At 27.0% G+C, this 20,059-nt stretch overlaps 3 protein-coding genes across 5 annotated transcripts in view; 2 read left to right on the top strand and 1 right to left on the bottom strand.

Moving 5' to 3' along the window:
* The window catches only part of LOC107457104 (cytochrome P450 18a1), a gene marked incomplete in the record, with an annotated part of 13,842 nt that extends 13,002 nt beyond the window's left edge, over positions 1-840 (top strand). Inside the window, 1 exon segment of the mRNA XM_071181469.1 lies at positions 614-840. Within this exon segment, the coding sequence (XP_071037570.1) occupies positions 614-789 (176 nt within the window).
* Positions 841-1,114: 274 nt separating this feature from the next.
* On the bottom strand, positions 1,115-18,575 carry LOC107457105 (Mevalonate kinase). 3 transcript variants are annotated; one of them, XR_011636865.1, is made up of 10 exons: positions 18,174-18,564; positions 17,036-17,183; positions 16,679-16,832; positions 11,618-11,850; positions 10,278-10,326; positions 7,589-7,679; positions 6,010-6,129; positions 5,396-5,555; positions 3,063-3,371; positions 1,115-2,855 (listed from the first exon to the last, which is right to left on the bottom strand). XR_011636865.1 is itself a non-coding variant. In XM_043044392.2 (9 exons), exons 2-9 carry the CDS (start codon positions 17,037-17,039, stop codon positions 3,256-3,258), a joined length of 927 nt encoding a protein of 308 aa, XP_042900326.1. In that variant the 5' UTR covers positions 17,040-17,183; positions 18,480-18,575; the 3' UTR covers positions 1,115-3,255. The 3 variants fall into 3 exon arrangements, 2 of the variants coding, with proteins under 2 accessions (XP_042900326.1, XP_071037571.1); XM_043044392.2 differs by having other exon boundaries at positions 1,115-3,371; positions 18,480-18,575; XM_071181470.1 differs by having other exon boundaries at positions 1,115-3,371.
* A 113-nt stretch (positions 18,576-18,688) lies between these two features.
* The window catches only part of LOC107457112 (sulfotransferase 1B1), a 7,900-nt gene continuing 6,529 nt past the window's right edge, over positions 18,689-20,059 (top strand). Inside the window, exon 1 of the mRNA XM_016075191.3 lies at positions 18,689-18,894. Within this exon, the coding sequence (XP_015930677.1) occupies positions 18,775-18,894 (120 nt within the window). The 5' untranslated portion in view covers positions 18,689-18,774. The remainder of the gene's footprint in view (positions 18,895-20,059) is intronic.

The following is a 20,059-nucleotide window of genomic DNA, read 5'->3' as shown; positions in this document are numbered from 1 at the left end:
CAAAAAAATAGTCAATGATAATATAAATATATATAAGAGAGAGAGGGGAGTGAAAGATAAATAAAGATAAAAATAATTTTTTTTCTGAAAAAATATTGTCAGTGAATTTAGCACAGCTTATTTAATAAAAAAGAATCATGAAATTGGTAAATTTCAAAAAATAATATTTTAAGATTAAAAAAATAACGATATTCTCAGTTTTCAAATATTGTTAAATTTCAAATCTTGCTGTAACACAGACAGAATTCTTATATCTCTCTTTTAGGAATCATTGAATGTCAAAATTTGGTTGGATTATTCTCCTACAAATAAATTTAAACAATATAACACACTATTTTAAGTCCTAGCAGGATTGGCATACTAAATAAATTATTTCCAGCTCAAGTATAACTGTCATAAAAGATGCATTATTTCAGCTTTAGTATGGTTGACATATAGTATGAAATGGTAGTCAAATATAATTAAAACAAATTATCATTAACTTTGAACATTGTTAAAACTGCAATTTTCAATAGATTTTTAAGCAAATACCATTTTACCTAATAAATTGCGCAAATCTTTAGCATTGTCTAATTCTAATTATATCTAACCAAAAATTAAATTTTATTTTCAGGCAAGCGATCCTGCCCAGGTAAAGTTTTAGCAGAAGTCGAACTTTTCCTTTACTTCACAGCTATATTACAAAAGTACAAGATATCAATGCCACCAGGAAAAAAAGCAGATTTCGAAGGAATACTTGGTATAGGTCTCCAACCAAAAAGACAAGGAATAAAAATAGAGCCACGATAAACTAATTATAAATATTTATTTGAATAAACTAATTAAACTAAACTAAATTTTCATGCTAGCTTGTATTTTTAAACATGTAGTCGAATGTGGATGCAAAACACAACTCATTCTATAAAACTAGATATAGAATACCAAATTCTTTTCTATAAATAATTTTTCATTGAATATAAAAGGAATACCCAGATGTAAATCTACAAACCAAGACCAACTTTTATAATAAAGAAAACTATATATATTTCAAACCTTAAAAAAAATGCTTTCAACTTAAAATCTTGAAGAAGGTTGAGTTTTCATAAATACAGCATGACATAAAAAAAACTAAGTCTTTTAAAAGTAAAAACAAATAAGTTTTATTGTTGTGTGATTATGAAATAAATAGCATTTTCTTGGTGTAACATCATAAGTAACATAAATAACATCAACTCAAAAATAAAATAACTTAATGATAAATATAAATAAAATATGCTGAAATGTACAAAAGGAGGAAACATTATACAGAGAAAATATACAGCAAACAAAAAAGTATACATTAAACAATCTCAATTACTATACTAGTTAATATTAATAAAACAAAAACACTATTATTTAAAAATCCTTCCTTTTCGAAAACATAAGACTTTTTAATAATTACATTTATAATGACATGAAATAAAATTTTTATTTCCCAAAAAGGTGTTATTCAAAAATTAATAGTAAATATCTTTTTTTCAAATTTTGAAGAAAAAACTAAAGTACAGATATATAAAAAATAGTAGGTTAAAACAAAAATCTCATGAGTTAAAAACTGTAAAATTCTCTCAACTTCCTGAAAATAACAGATTTAAAAAATTTCAGCTACAATTATCTTCTTTTAGCAGTTAAAAATACTGATATAATAATAGTAGCATAATAATACTGTGTAATAATTTAATCAGTAAAAGTATTTTCCTTTTTTACACCAGTACAAAATTTTTAAAATGTTTCAAGGGAAGAAAATTTTAAATGTACTTTTCTAAAGTAATGTCATAAATCAGCACATTTCTCATAACAATATGAGAGATAAATTATTATATAGTTATTTAGTAGATTAAAATACAAAGAAACACAAGTGATTTATTTGCAAATTTAATATAAAAAAAATTCAAGTTCATAACCAAGTAGATCTTAATTATGAAAAGTTCAAATTTTAGAAAAAAAATTTATATTCGGTCAATAGCAACCTGTGTCAATAATCTTGGACTCAAAAAAATAGTCAATGATAAATAGATTTTGATTAAGAGTTCCATTGCTTTACACTCATTAATAGTCCATGACCTCGCTCTTATATTGATTAAATGTTTTTTACTCATTAATACTTAAGTTGCAAAATTTTAGTACCAATAGTAATGTAGTACTTTTATAAATATTATAAAACAAATTAAAGTAAAAAATCATTTTGTTTAAAAAATCGTTCCATTTTAAAAATCTTAAAAATTAAGAAACAGAATGAAGCTAGCTTTTGATAGCTAATAGCTATCAAATTTTGAAATTGTGTTAAACTTATGAAAACAAAAATTATTAATGCAATTACATCTTTTCTAATCGATATATAATTAAAAAAGAATATTCCTTCATTGCAATGCAAAAAATCCACTTTCGCGTTTTAAACAAAAACTTTCATGAAGCTTAATAGCAATACCTTTAATATATAAATCAAAATTTTGAATCAAATCTTATTTGTATATAAGCCAAATTCTTGACACTACAATATCAACCAACTACTTAATTCTCTTATCCTGAAATAACAAAATACTTTGAGTAAATATATCAAGAAATTAATACTGGTAAACTAATATGACATGAACTGTCCTTAACAAGTACAATTTGAAATTGAGTTGTTTGTTTTTTTGTTCATTCCTGAACTGATTCCAGTTGCTGTATTCTTGAATCAACAACAGCATATAATTTTCTTCTCCGATTGGCATAACAGCCGTTTGTGGAACAGAGCCTTTGGTAGAACTTTCCTTTTTTTCTGAGCAAAGAAAAAAGCAGCACGTTCAAAACGTAAAATTTTGTAGTGCTTTTAAGTAAACTTGTCCCTTTCCCAACTTTCATAACTAAAATGAGTATTTTTTGTACAGAATTTTCTATCCAACACACAGCTTTTGATATCAACTAAGTATTCTGAATATTTAACAGGAAAAAGATGTTTTTTACGCATCACACATGCTCTGTCAGTAAAATGATTTAACTCTCTGGGAGTTTTTTTTTTCAAATTTCTCACAAAGTTATTATAAATCCTTTATATAATTTACATGAATTTATTCACTATTTATTTTCTGAACTCAAATTGGTAAACATTTATTTACATGTTTAACATTGTAAAAAGTAAGTATATAAAAAATACATATCTAACATAAAAATATATAGGAATCTTAACAGTATCTTTAAAAACTATTCTACCCCTTACACAATCACCAAGTTTAATTATCAATAAAAAAATAATAATTAAGAATTCTGAAATTCTGCTTGCACACCTGGAGTACCTAAAAAGAGGTTCCAAACACCAAAGCCATTTCTTTCAAGTTCTTCAATAAGATCTTTAATTAGAAATTCTGATTTTTCTAAAAATAACACAGGATTTTATATATTATTTTGACTTAATTATAAAAACATTTTTAATAACATAAAACCATTTTTTTCAACAGAAAAGACGTTTGATTTAAAAAAAAGTCAAAAGATATAATTAGTTAATCACATTATGTGTAAGATATTCTTTGTACCTCAAGACAAAGTGTTAAGAGGAAAAACATTTTTAATTCTAAACTTAATTTTCAACTAAACAGAAAGCTTTGTTAGAAATAATTCTAAAAGATAATTTATATATTAACAAAAAAGGGAAAACATTCTAACCAAAAATTATTTTTAATAAAAACTTAACCTTGGAATAAAAAATATCATAAAACTTGTTAACTGATATTATAATACAAACTTGTATTATAAAATACCATATGGCTCCCTCTACAGGTCAGAGAAATGCAATTATCGAGTTAAAATTTGAAATGTTGAAAAAACCATTTTTGCTTTTGGACACTACACAAGTCTTAATTTTTTTTTCAAAATTTCAATTTTTCAGAAAGTTATTTGAATGTTTTTAGAATGTCTCACTCTTTTGTTTTTGTTTGCTGTATGTTACATTTTGTTCTGCTTTGCAAAACAAGCTTATGACACTTGAAATTACAAAGTAGTGTATAAAATGTACAAAGAGTACTTATTTTAAATTTTGTAATACTTTTATTCCCTTTATTAACTATACATATACTGTATCTCGAGTTTCCTGATAGAAAAACTGATCGATTCTAATGCATGACTTTTTAGGTAATTAATATTCCATGAAAATCACAAATTTAAGGAAATATTTTGTAGTCATTCAGAATGATTTATTAAGAAGATGTTGTGTAAGTTGGTGTGGGTGACTAATTGAAGTAGTAGAAATTTTGTTGATTATGGCAAAAATGAAAAGTAATGGAATATAATAATTAGACTTCACAGTTCAGGATTGGAAAAGTAGGTGATACTTTACATACAATTGCAGATAATATATGTTGAAAATAACATAAATTGTATGCGATGAAAACAGGATGTTAATTAGGATAAAGCTTTTATTTTGCAAAATAATAAAATGATGAACTTACAATGCAAATAAAAATAACTTCTTTCCAAAAAACATTTTAAGTAAAATAATAAATATAAGGAGATTACTAACCCCACGATCTAACTTATTAAAAGAGAGTAGTAACCAGCACTTTGTAATAATACAGGAGAGATCTGTTATAGGTGGGTTATTTAAAAAAAAGATCAATGCCAAAAGTCAAGCCAATTTACCGGACTCCATAATATCTAATGTTAACATTTAAATAATTTGGCTTAAGTCTTAAGGGCAAAAAGTAAACCTAATGATAATGCGGTTAAAGAAGGTAAAGTAAAAAATAGATTTTGATACTCAGTTATAATAACATTGAATAATAACTAGTTATGAATATTGATATAAATTGCATTGAAATAAAAAAGTTAGTTATTACATTTATTCAGAAATATAAATACTTTATTTCACTCTTTATAAAATTGAATTAAAATTAATTAATTAATTTATTTATTTCAAGAGGATTGTCTAATTGATTATTTTAAACAGTACTGGACACATGATAAAATATGCAAAAAGCAAAGCATTAAGGAGCCCAAACTTTTAAATAATGTCCTCATTAAACTATTGAGACCACATTTTCTAGATTGTTGCTACTATCCCTATTTTGAGAGTCAAAACATGTCCTCCACACACAAAAAAAAAAAACAGTCTGATTTTATAAATTAAAATATTATCACACAAATATTTTTCCTTATTTAAGGTAAGCCTCTTGAATAAATATAAATGCATGTGAAAATTAAATTAATAAATCAAAAGTTATTAAGGTGTTTTCTTTTTTATTTTGCACAGAATACAAAAATCTTTCTAGCTTTAACCAAAACAAATTTTTCTCTGCTTGTCAATTATTTACCTCCTCTGTCATTTTTGAGACTCAAGAGAAAATTTTCCTTTATACTATATATAATATGTCTATAATTAAAAATTAAAGTTCTTTTAGCTCACCAGTTTTGCTTGGCAGAACAATAAAGGCACATCCTCCTCCTCCAGCACCAGTTAATTTACATGAACAGTCATATTTTTTGGCAACTTCAGAAATTTTATCAATTTTTGTGTGACTTACTCCTAAGGCACTCAATAAATGTTGGTTTATATCCACCAACTCCTGTATAAATATTAATTAAGATGCATTTATAAGCATATTTTTTATCATTATTTTATCATAATTTAAAATTAGATCATTATATTAATTCTTAGTTTCGAAACAACATTTATGTAAACATTGCTGTGCAAAAATGTGAACCGGGTTAAAATATTATCTGCAGTTATTTGGTGAAATTAAACATAACTTAATCCAAATAAATATATTTTTTATTAAATGTTTTAGAGCATTTTAAAAGATTTACTCAAATTAAAACCAAATCTTTAGTAAAGTAATTACTTTATGCATAGCACAAAACATTGTATTAAAGCTTTTACTTTAGTTTACAGCATTTCAAGCAAAATAATCAGTTTTGAATTTTTTTTGAACAACAATAAAAAGAATAAGAATAAAATATGAGAATATAGTATTTTGGTTTTTCTCGCAAATAATTCAACATACATATAACAATATTTACCTGCAAAGATTTCACATTTGTGGTGTTGGTAGTAGATTGGTTAAAGTCCTTAAAAAACTTCCAGCTTTCATTTGTTATACCCTCAATAGCTGCCATTATAGACTCAATTACAACTGGATACTGTAAAAAAAAAAATTTAAAAAGTAATTTAAAAAAAAAATTTTAAAAAATTCAAGTTTTAATAAAAATTTTTATCAAAAATGTGAAGATATAGATAAAAACACTTAGGACAATATTTTTTGGGAAAATCTAATTAAGCTTTTAGCTGATCATAAAATTAAAAATTAATAAATAAAAAAATTTTTAATTATTTTCAGAGAAAATCTCTACATTACCAGATGATGTGAATAAGAAATTTTTCAATTTCATTGTAAATGTTTCTGAGCTTTCAGCATGAGATAGAAATTGTTATCAGCAATTTTTTTTTTTATCTGCACTTTAAATACAGTACAGAACCCGTTATCCGGGAATCAGAAAACTGGAAAACCAAAAAACCGGAACAAAATTCGATAAATTTTCTCGCCATTTTTTTAAAAAAAATTTTTCCTCAAAAGAATTTACGATTTTTCTGCCTTTTTTTAATGAGGTTTACCTTACCATCATTTTGGAAATAATCATTAGTGTATTACTTCATCGTTTTTTCTTAATTTTAAGATTATTTCCAATTTTTTTTTTTTTTTTTAGTTGGGTTTAACAATAAAAAACAACGGCTTTTTGTAGCAATTCAGAAAACCCGAAAAATCAGTTATCCGGAATAGCGATGGTCCCGACCGTTCCGGATAATCGGCTCCCCACTGTATATATCAAATTTTATGACTAATGATGATTTACATTTACGAGGATCTCTAACATATTTCTCTAACATTTTGATTGACTTAGTTGGTTAAAAAACTAAAATTGTTTATTCATTGAGAAAAAGATAAAAACCTTACTTTTTTTACATTTATGTATTATCATTCATCAATTTTAGTTTTCAGAAGAAAAAAATTTTGAATATTTTTCTTAATTTTAATTTTTCATATATACTATATTATGTACTATTTGCATTGTTTGTTTAAAAAACTGAGTAAAACAGGATGCCAAATTTACAAAAGCATTTTTTGTGTGTGCGTGTAATTCAAACATAGTAGTAAACAAGTTCTAACGCAAAACTGAACAGATATGACTTTCAAAACTGGGTGGGGTTTTTTTTATATGAATTTCTTCTTTTAAAATTCTTTTATTCTACACTTCAACCCCAACGGCACAGACTTTATGAACTCATATATATCTTACATATTTGTGGTATTAATTGCAATCAATTTTCAGTTTCTAAAATAATATTAATAAAAAAGTTTGTGAGGAATACGGGATGAAGGAAAACATGTATTTTTCTTATCAAATTAAACTCATATACAAAATATTAAAACAGAATTTAAATATTATGAGCAATAAAATAAAAAGTAAATGAAAGAAAAAGTTGTAGCTCACAAAGTTCTGACATTGTTATATTATGCATAACATCAATTATTACATTTATCTAAAATAATCATTAAATTTATCTAAGTTCCGAATACAAATGAATAAAAAAAGTTTGTACTGTATCTAGCTTTTCTTTCACATTAACAACCATCACTTTAGTATTTCTGGGAACTTTAGTATCTACCAATAGTATATTAATGTTTGGAATACTGAAAAAGAACAAATATATGTAAATATACATAAATATATGTAAATATACATAATATGTGTGTATATATGCACAAATATACATACATAAATTTTTATCAAATATTTTTTTTCTTCTCTTCTATAACTTTAAATATTCCCTTTGCTGAGTTTTGTTCACGGTTGTGACACAAAAACTAATTTAATACTCAAACCTTCGAGCCTTAATTCTCATCTGAAAAATTTTGCTTCCCTTCGGTTAAATTTATGCACTTCTGCTGCAATTTTCAAGATCTCAGCATATAATCTTCATCTGACTTGCTTTTAGTTTCTATATTATTTTATTGGTGCAGTCAGAGGTTTGATTGTTTGCAGTATTTTACCACTAACCGCAGAAATTGCTCACACACTGACGATATGGTAATGCCCTCCTGAAGACGCTGCCATGTATGTCAGTGTTTTTACTTCAATTTCCATTTTTGCGCTTTTTTTTAGGTAATTTTTCTTTTGTAAAGTTTTAGATACTGTTTTGATTATTCAATATTTCCTGTTATTGATGCTTTTTGAATTATTCCTGCCATAATATTATTCGTATCACCTTGATGTCAGGTAATAATAAATTTTGATTGATATTTCTTCAAATATATATAATAAAAAACGTATATATAGAATAAAAATTTAATTTTAAATCCATTTAAATAGTTTGTGCCATTTTGAACAGTATTTACATGTTAAATTTGTTATGTTCTATGGACTTCCAGTCATGAATAGCATTAGTGTCTTGCTAAACCAGTATCTTCATGACAATAATAAGAGTCAGTATACACAAAATTATGCTTATACTTGAGCCAGAGGAAAACTTTAAAGTAGACGGCTGGGTGACATAAAAGGGTTGAAAACTTTGAAAATTAAAAATTAAGGAGGTGCCTGTACAAAAAAGTAAGGTGTTTTTGAGGTTGTTTTAAGGTTGACAGATGTAAAAAAAATACACCTGCAGTAGAAAATGAGGCCATATTTTGCACCAATAATAACCTCATTAATAAAGTTCAATTTCAACCTCATTTACACCTTATAAATTCATCCTCATATATAACTCAGCAATACTTTTAATTAAGATTGGGAGAAATTATTCCCACCCCAAATATACTTATTCACTTGAAGCGTAGAAAATATAGCCAGTGCACTTTAAAAATAACCTATATAAGCTGATTGCTCTGAAGTAGATTTCTAACAACCGCAGGTGTGAATAAAATAACTTCATACACTTTGATTATACATCTTGAGAGGTTGATCGTTTAAGGTTGTTTTTGATATCAACTTCAAATAAACCTTAAATCAACTTTGGCACCCAAAACAATCTCAAAAACACCTTAAATTTTTGTAAGAGTGGTGCTGTATATAGGAGGCACTGGAAAAAGAACAAGTCTGAAGCAACTAAGGCCTACAAGGGTATGTCGTTCTTATTAAGAAGAGCTCAGCTACTTTAATCTCTATGCTGATAAACGAAATTGTCTGATCGGAACAGTCAAGAATCATGTGTTCTGTAAACAAATTTCACAAAATCCAATTTTTATTTTTAGGTTTTCTAAAGGGGATGAAAAAAAACTTTTCTTTTTTATCCTATAGTGAGTTTAAATAGAGGGATTTAGTTCTGCTCAGTTTCAATGAATGTGGGAAGTTGAAGTAGAGCAAAATAGTTTCTTTTTCCCAAGAGTCAAAGAAGGGTGGAATGTGTATTCAGCTTCATTTATTTCTGAAACACATTCTATTTTTAAAATATAGTTTGCAAGTGTAAGAAGTCATTTGAAGAATTTTCATGAAGAAAAGTCATTTGAGAAGTCATTTGTAAGAAGTCATGGAAAGCTCAAATTAGCCTTGTATTGGCCAAATTAACAAAATTAGATGGTTATAAAATTGAAGGTAAGTGAAAATGGATGCACATAGCACTTGAAATGACATTTTCAAATCAACTATATCTAACATTTGAAAATCAGCAAACTGATTTTTAATGATATTAAAAAAAAATCTCACCATACTCAATTTTAAAGTTCTCAACTAATTCAGATGTTTCATCAACCAGACTGATGCGTCCTGGTTGGTTGAGACGGTTGACATTTTCTATGCATATATATATATATATATATATGTCTGATTTTTCTCTCTCTATCTATGTGTGCACATGCTAGTTTGGGGGGGGGGCAAACATCAACAAGTAGAGGTATGAAAGGAGGAAGTAGACATAGCAGAGACATCAAAAAGTCTGATGGCAAAATGAAAAAAAAAACCTTCTAGATGAAAGAGGAAGATTATTATATTCTATGCATTATATCCTCGGTCATGAATAGCATTAGTATTTTAGTTAGACAGATGACAATTGCTTTGGGCAAAAGACTTTCTCCGACACATGAAATATTAGATTGTATAAAATCAGCAATATGCTAAAAGATGAAAATAATATCTGATTGTTACAATGAATTAAATATAATTTTTTGTTTTTAAAGATTTGTAATGAATTAACTGGTTATTGAGTTTGCTGGAATTTAATTACTACATAAACATATACACATGCATACATTATTAGAAAAAACTATAAGACATTCGGATAAAAAAACAGAACTTACTTTGTTAGAATGTCACTAACAACACCATTTTTAAATAGAAGAGCTCCACCTAAAATTAAATATCTTTTATTAACAAAGCTCAATTTTCTGATTAAAAATTGAACAGAATTAAATTAATATAAATAATTTTATTCTAAATACCAAATTCAAACTGCTAATATATATTTATAAAAGTTGAGAGAATGTATGAAATTAGTGCAACCTATCAATGTTCTAAGCAGGAGGATTTTTTAAAAAAAATTTGGAAAAAAGGAATACAAGATTTTTATTCTGTTATTTAGAAGTATAAAAGTTAATAAAAGAAAAGTATAAAAGAAAAAAGAAAAGTTAGAAAAAAGACTTGAATTTTAAAAATTAAATTAAATTAATTTAATATATTAAATTAATAAAAATTAACAGACAAAAAATTAATTCTATTTATTTAAAAAATGAGTAGAATAAGAAAATTAAAAAAAATATTGAATTATGTCAACTTTCAGAACTTAAATGTCTATAGCTTGATTTTTTTCATTATAATTCATGGCTATTTTAAAATACTTTAACATTCAATTTTTTTCCCGTTCCTCAAAGTTACATTCAGAAAGGTTAAACAGATTTTTGTCTATTGTTCACAAAAAATTCCATACGTAAAAATAAAAAAAAATTACTCTTCATATTTTTTATACCATTGTAATAGTTTAATTGGTCATTTTTTTCTTCTTCTTAGTTCTACAAAACTACTCTAAATGGCATCATTGGCATAATGGCATTATAATAATAGTCTGCAATTTTTCTTTAAATTTGGTTAACTGAAATGGATTGAAGTTTATGGAAAAAGAATTTCTTTTTATTTAAGTGTGAGAGATTTTTAGGTATAAAATAAAGAAGTCATGCCACCCAATAATTGACTAAAGTATCAAAAAAAATGTATTGCTTACATTAAAACTTCAAATAATTCCAAACACACTAAAGATAATGCATCTCTTCAAGCATCTTTTGACCAATAAATAGTGTTGATGTACATAGAAATGTAACGATCATTATTTTTTTTAATTTTTGGGCGTTATTGTTCTAAATAAGATGTCTAAATTCCAAACATTTCCAAAATTAGGATCTCCCAAATCCTTAAGTAATCTGGTTTTTTAAAATTACACTGTGATATACTACTAAAATGTACACAGTAATTAGATATTTAACTCTTTAAATTTTGGTCAACAACAGAAAAAGTACATAAAAGTTTACCTGTATTATTGTATTGTTTCCCTATAAGAACATTGAGAAAAAAATTTTGTAAAAACTACTCACTTATGTTAGTAGTGGAAAAAATTATTTAAACATAGAATTATAAATATTCATATTACCATAAGTACAAATAGAATTGTCAATTCCAGATGGTTTCCCATGGAATATCCTCTCTGTTTCAAAAGCCCATTTGTTAATAATCTCTTTGTCCTCGGGCAATAATCTAGGAGTTATTCTACCACAAAGCATTAGCATTGCAGTAGACAAACAAACTGAATATGATGCAGATGATCCCATTCCAGCACCAATGCTCAATTCAGAATCTACAATCACATGGCAAGAGAAAAACGATCTGCAAAACATATAAACCTTTCTCATGACTAAACTTTAAAAAAGTAATAACTTAAACAGCATAACACAAAAACTATTAAAAAACAAAGTCTAGAAGAGGGTCTAAAACTTAATAGGCTAAATCAAAGAGCTAATCTCTCTGATTAAAAAATTGTAAGTGATGCCACTATCGTTTCGGGTGCCTAACTTTACATTGCCTTATATTTTGCATTACAGAAACTATACTTCATAGAAGCTAGGAGTAGGAGAGAATAAATTTTTTTAATATTTGATAGTTAGTTTGAGAATTATAAATTGTAGCTACGAAATTAAAATTGGACTTATTGAAGGAGCTACATTTGTTGGTGAACTTGACTCCAAGTTTTTTTTTTTTAGAGATTGTAAAAAAATTTGCATTTTCCAGTAATTTCTTAGCAAATTTTTTATCACTCTTTACTTTAAATATTAATCCTTTATCCAATGTTGTAAAAAAATTTGTTTATTGATCAAAGTTTTTATTTTACAAGCTTGCACTTAAGTTGATGTCTGATAAAAAAAAAAGGTAAAGAGAGTGTCTTTTCTTAAATGTCTTAATATATATAAAAATTTTAGAAGTATTAAAAAAAAAACTTTGTTAAAGAAGGATATTGGCTAGTTCCTATTTGCACTATAATGATAGTATATGTCTTGTTGATAGGTCAAATTATTTTTCATTCTTTTTTTTGTATTGAATCATACATTCTATACACCTAACACATACATTCTTCACACTTAAGTTTAAATATTATTTTTCAAGAACAGTTGGTTATTTTTCAAATCCAGATAATTTTTCTTTTGTTTGCGATTACAATATTAACAAAATATTCCTAAATAAAATTAAAATAAATATTACTTTCACTTTATTAACAAAATGTTCTTTATTTTTGAGAAAAATAATATTCTAAAAAACCTCCTATTATTCGAAAAAACAAATTATTGGTTTTAAGGAAACTTAAATTGCAAGTAAGAGAATACAAATCAAAAATAAAAAAGGAGCACAAATAGGGGAGGGGAAATATTTACAATATAAAAAGGTATAAATTTGAAAAAAACTATATTTTGACAATTTTATACAAGTATTTAGTTTTAAAATTGAATCAGTTAAAAATCAGTTTTAAAATATAAACTTTAAACAGTTAAAACTGCATAACATTATTTTTTAACACACATTAGCATTATTTTTTGACAAATTAGAAACAAAAAATATTAAAAATTTATATTAAAATGCAAGAAGTTTCAAATGCACAAGTAAATAACATAATTTTAACAATAAGTAGAACAACAATAAGCCAAATGAGATTCACCAAATATGACAGTCAATAGCATAAAAATTACAACAGTTTAACTTCATATGAGCATTAGTTTAATAAAAATCATGGAAAAAAACTCAGCCAAAAATGGCAGTTATTGTTAATTATAAAAGAAATTCAAGTCTAGAAATATCAAGATGTTTTAAGTTGAACATCAAAACAAAGAAGTAATTTTAATATCATTTTGTTAGAAAATATAAATTACTGATTGAATAATTGGGAACTTATAAATCAGTAATTTATTGTTGTGGTTCTGGTAAAATTAAGGAGTATTAAACAAAAACCAGCTTTGTTTTTATGTATCTCTTAACCAGTATTTGATGTTTTTTATATATAACCGTTGCTAAACAGCCGGCCCAATTTTGGGCTTATGATTACTAATGTTCAACTACGTAACTTTGTAATTTTGAACCAATCCAGAAGACATGGAAACTTCTGGATCAGTACTCCTGAAGTATGATTTGTTATGGGAACATGGAGTTCTTATTTGAAGCTTTTATTGTGTTTGAAACTTTCTAAAAATACAGAGCAGAAATCAAAGAAACATGATATCTGGTAACAAAATATTTTTCAACTGCCTATAAAAACTTGAAGCTCTAAATTAGCCATAGTATTGCTACCCTAAATATATCCATAATAGTGTATGTTCATTATACAAATCCACTGTATACAAATATATTTAAAAGCATAAGTCTTAAATATTACAACCCACCTGTTAAAAGAACATACAATGGAAATCAGACCCGTCGCCGAGATAGTCCCGCCTCTCCTCAGGAGAGGAGTAGCAGGCTCATACAGGCATAAATGCTGATCAAAGCACACCCCATAGCATTTATTCAACTCAAATCAAGATTATAAAATCATGGCAATAGCCAACAATACCAAGAAAAATTTGAAGTTGAAATAAAATGTTAACAAAAGAGAAAAAAAGATAAAAGTTTAAAAGACCAAAGTAAATTTAAAGACAAAAATAAAAAAAAATTAAAAATTTAGGTCAGAGGATAAAACCAAATGGCAAAAACATTAAAAATAGCATAAAATAGTACATTAAAATAGTAATAAAACAGTGAAACAATAAAAATTAGATAAAATGAAGAACGTTAGCTAAAGACATACAGAGGAGAGAACTAGAAGCACAATAAAATCAAGGAGAGTTCATCAAAAAAGTTTAAAAGGAAGTAACGTAGCAATGGTATGACAACTAAAATATTATTCGTAGTTAGAACCAGCAGATTTTCCAGTGTGGTTGTCATAATATCTTCCTGCAGGCCAACATAGCAAACCATGAGTGTTCTTGTTCAGGTTCATTAAAGTGGTTTTCCCGGAGTGTCCGGTACTTAGGACAGTATTTTAAGAGATGGATAATTTTTTGTTTCTCACCACAGTATTTTTATTGGATGTCTTTATTAAAATATTTATTTTGATATGTCTCAAACACTCATTGTCCAGTTAAAAATTGATTCGGGTAAAAGTTGGCCTGCAGTCTTTTTGTGTTAGTAACTTTGAAAAATTTTAATGTCTGCTGGCCTTTGGTGCTTTCCTTCCAGTCTTACCTCCACTGTTCCGAGTAAAAGAATTTGATTATTGATTTGACTTGGGTGGTGTTTCTCGGGACAGATTCCAGAATTCCAAAGACTTGTGGCATACTTGGCCGCAAGATCGGCCTCCTCATTACATTCCATGCCAATGTGGGCTTTGGTCCAATTGAGTTTTATAGTAGGAGTCTATAAAAGTTTTGTTTCTTCAATCAATGTTGATTTCCTTGAGCTCAGGGAATAGAGTGATCGCCTACCAATGAGGGGAAAGGGGTTCAAATCCCAATTCAGCAATAATTCAGCATAAAAATTTGTGACAGAGAATTCCGTAGTAGGTTCTGTATTACTTCTTTTACCAAGAAGGATTAGAAAATAATACTGAAAAATACACTGATTTTGGTGAATTATATACTATTCACTGTGCTCTTTACCCCAGGGAATATAAATAATAATTAACATATAAGAAAACATATAAACATCAGCTTAACAATTTTAAATGAATATATTGATACATAAAAATGTCCCTGATAAATAGTTCATAGATGTAATAATAATGCATTATCTATACCTTTTATGTAAGATTTACAAGATAAAAAGTTTTAGAAACAGACAAATGAAAAAATATCATTGAATAAATTATACACATAAATAAATACAAAGTCATCTTAATAGCATTGTTACAAAAAAGGCTACAAATTGTTATGCACCTGTTTATCAAGATTTTCTTTTCCTCATCAACATAGGCTACAGCAACTACCAGTGTGCACAGATAAGAGTGATGTGTCAGGAAAGTGAGAGAAGCAGAAGTTTTGAATTAGTTTAAGTACGTTTGCCTGGTATAAACTCACCCAGAATTGACTACACTGATGTTCTTTTTAAAGAATAGCCCTAAGAATAGTTAACAAATAGCCCAGTTGTTTCTATTAGAAGTGGATTTTCATATTAACTTAGAAGCATTACACAAGATGTTGTTATCTGTGTTTATTTTAAGTTTAATAGTCAGATTATAAATTTGCCCTAAAATTCACTACATTGATGGGGTTTTTTTTCTTTCTGTTTCTGTTTTTTTCAATCTATCAATATTGCCTGGATAAATTAAGACTGTTTAAATTAGTTTTGAAGTTACGCATAGAATTCACTTTAAATGATGTGATGAAGAGTACGATAGCTGGGTGCAAAACTGTAATTTTAAATTGAGGAATTTCATGTTGTTTCGAATGGAGTCTGGTAATATTGACTTCTCTGCATTATGAAGAAAATTTGTTGTATGTGAAAATATTTAATATGACCATAAAGTAAATTTTTCGTAGCTGTGCATTTGCTAATTAATGATTAAAGATTAGTATAATTTCAAGATATTTTAGAGAAGAAAAAAAAAGGTTACACATTTTATATGTGAGTAACTTTGTGTTTACTATTGTATCTTTTGTTTATGCTTCTTTATATGTATCTTATTTATAGCATTGTTGAATAATTTTGTGTTTATATATTGCTATATTTTTATTAAACTTACAGCAGAGATAAAGCATGTTTACTATTGTAAAATAATAGTTTCATGTGTGTCTATTTCGATATTTTTATGAAACTTTCAGCATAGTAGTAATAAAAAAACTATTACCTGGTATTTAGTATAGATCAGCAATTATTTATGAAATGCATTTCATGAGTTTTAAGAAAAAGTGACTATAATACAAGTGAACTTCGAATTTAATATGGTTGCAATATTTAATTCTGCTTTTGGCATGTGATGAAAGCGGCTCCAATAAAAATCAACAAAAAGTGATTGTCATTTAATATGGTTGCGTGCAATATTTGATTCCGCTTCCTGCATGTGATGAAAGTTGATCCAATAGAAATGTGCAATAGGTGATTGTCAAGAAAAAAAATCACCGATCATCGGGTACAGACAAATAACGAACAGTTTCCTAACAATAATTAACATAAGTAAGTTCAAAAAAGCACATACCTTACATTATAACTTTTAGATACATAAATCCAAAGATATAAAAAGGCAACAATAGCATTTTTTTCAATGTCTGAAGAATATTCTGGTGAGCTAATATTAAATATTTTCATAATTTGCTCAATAAGCTCGTCATTTGCTGATATAATATCTCCACCTGAAATATTAAAATTTTTTCATACTTAAATTCAATACAAAATTTTCTGAACTAATGAAGAAGTTAACTAAATCCATGCATTAAGTCAAAAAACAAGAAACATATTTTTTAAAAGTAAATCAAAATAAACATTAAAATAAACAAATAGCACATCTTTTTTGTTAAAGCCACATCTTAAACAAATAATATGTAATCATACTTACTCATTTCAGGCAAATTATAACTGTTTAAAGCTGTTAAGTCCCATTCTTTGTGCAAATTCAGACTTTTTAAATTGACTGATACTTTTTGCTCCTCTGTCGTAACCAAAGTTAAAGAAGTTCTTAAACTCAGACTTACAGCAATTGCTGCCTATAATTGAAAAAAATAATAATAATAATAATTGTCAAAAATAAATTTAATAATATAAATTTTATAACTTTTTCGTTTGATATAATAAAATATATTCACGGATTTTGAATCCATTATTTTATTGATCACCACAAATAGTAAACACTTTACAAAACAAATTTTTTAAAATTAGATGGTTACTACATTAAAATAAATAAAATACAAAAAGCAAAATAATAATAATTATTATGCAGCTTCACAGAATGTTATCAGACTGACATTGCCATTTTGAAAGCAAAATTACATTTTCTACTAAGGCAATTGTAAAATATTATTATATATAAAATATTTTTTGTTAAACTGATACAACTGCCAACTAAAACATTTGTCAAAGCAATTATTTATATGTTTATTACAGAGCATCAGCAAACATTCTACTATGGAGGTGACGTCTAAGATTTCAACTCTTGCGTTATGGTATGTGACTTGTACAAGCTCATGTGATCATAAGCAGTGGCAACTTCTAGAGCTTTAAGTCTACTGGAAAAGCAGAATATGGCAATTTATAATGTATTCCACAGACTCCAGTTTTTATCAAACATATACTCTTTAAAGAGAAGGGGCAGCATAAAATTACTAAAAATGTAATAGAAAGATATTCACAATCAAGAAGTTTTCCCCTATACTAACCTTCGTGTTTATTACTTCAAAAATTATATATAATTAGTAATTAATTAAATTATTATTTTATTTATGGATATGGTCATTTTATAGATGTTACAAATATTATGAGCATCTTTAATTAATTTTTTATTTCCTTTGAATAGTCTATCAATATTTATTCAATTAGTTAAAAAGATTGTTTAAATGCAGCAAATCTTGATTTAAGTTTAAAAAAAAACTCTTAATATATACATTAATTTTAACACAACTTTTTCCACCAATTAACAAAAAAAAATTCTTTGAAGGTAATTCAAACAAAATTTTCAAAAAATATTTTAATGTTGTTACTTTTCCATAAACAACGGCATGTTCTCCGTGCAAAATAGTTTTTCCAGGTGCTGAAACTAGGATTTTCATGACACTTTCAAATATTTGTCAGCAAAACTAATAAATAGCGTTACTCTGACAGATTATTGATATGAATATAAAATATTTGTTGACTCAGAGATATATTGAATAATTAAATTAATAGAATGTGCACGATTTCCAGTTTTTTAAAATAAAAAAACACCAATAAAAAATTAAAATAATAAATGATTTAGCAACACGGTTTTAAGGCAAATAGTTTTTATTGAGATATTTTCTTAGGAATACCGGTATTTATTTCGAAAACAATTTTAATTAATCAACGGATGCATGACGCTACACGTAACCATAACAACATTGAATGCGGTTGCAGTTAGCTTCTTTTTTTTTTCAATAGCTAATTTTTTTTTCTTTATGCCCAAGATAGCCTAAAGACTAAGGTGCCACACTACAATCACAGCAAGCTTCATCGTTCAAATCACGAGAGCCTATGTTGCGAAACCTTCGAAACGAAATGGACGTTCTTGAGATCGGGTTATGTGATCTTGATCTCAAGGTCGACATGACTTAAGACAAATAATAAATGTTGAAAGAGGGAAATAAACTGGATGTATGCTTTTTATCTCATCTGTTAAACCAAAACAGTTGTTACCTATATGGTGTTAGTTTAGATGTTATTTTACAAATTACATATTTTCTAGAGGTAATGTATTGCTTGTTGAAACGCTCATTTTAATTATCTATCATTCGGTAATAAGTATGTGATATCTTATTTTATCACAATCTTTGAACAATCGATACTTAATATCAAACAAGCAAATTTTATATATTTCTCTATAATCTCGATTTTTTTCCCTCTAATTAATTTCCATTATGCCGGAAAAGGGACCCTGCGTCAAATAACGGGAAAATTTGTTTTTTGGAAAACCTTTTGAAGATCATGTTGACTACGTACTTGGCAGTGCTCTTATCTCTTCGTAGTGATGTCAAAACGCGATTTCAGATAATCATCGATGATATTGCAATTTTATTCAAGAAAATATAACGATACCTTTTATAACCTATATCTATATCTTCATTTAAGTTGTAATTGCTTGATAATTGAAAACATATATTGAATAAAATGATAAATATATTATTCTTAATCTATGCATACGCATGTATATCATTGAAATGGTATCAGTTATTGAAAAAACAAACTAAAAAATAAAATTATAAAAAAGCTGATGTATAATCACATTTCATCAGAAACATGCTTTAATAAAACTCAACATTCATTCAATATAATGTTTAATTTAAATCTCTTTATGAAATTGGGTATAATATGAAAAAAACACAACTACTTCGATTTAGTAGGAACAACATATGACGCAATGCTAAACGAATGGAATTTAGCTGTTGTTTATTTAGTTATTGTTATTAGTACAGTCACTCGAAAAAATAGCTGAGCACCGTGACCCTTGCAAAATAAAATTGGAAACGCAAAACGACACAATAAATAGTCTCAAGCCTCGATTCTCACTGCTCTTTTGTCGTGACACCATGATTGGAAACGTTCTCACTGCCCTCTCGTGAAGCAGTCCATTGTGTATGTGAAATGGGTGACCCCCCCAGAAAGCCCTGTCCAATGCATTTTCAAGGGGTCTGCACCCAAACGCCCAATGTTGGCGTTGTGTGTATTTTAAAAAAATGGGACGAGTCCCCAATGAGGGGGACTCGTCCCATTTTTTTAAAAAAAAATGGCTTTTGACACAGAGTTAGATTTCGTGTCGGCAAAGGGGACATGTCCTGTGTGGACGCGTGCGCAACCAATTGTCCAGACACTGTGCGTGAAACACGTGCTGGCAACGAGTTGGATGAGGCATTTC

This window comes from Parasteatoda tepidariorum, chromosome 5 (genome assembly GCF_043381705.1).
Source record: "Parasteatoda tepidariorum isolate YZ-2023 chromosome 5, CAS_Ptep_4.0, whole genome shotgun sequence".
Taxonomy (NCBI): domain Eukaryota; kingdom Metazoa; phylum Arthropoda; class Arachnida; order Araneae; family Theridiidae; genus Parasteatoda; species Parasteatoda tepidariorum.
This window is presented reverse-complemented; position numbering and strand designations above follow the sequence as displayed.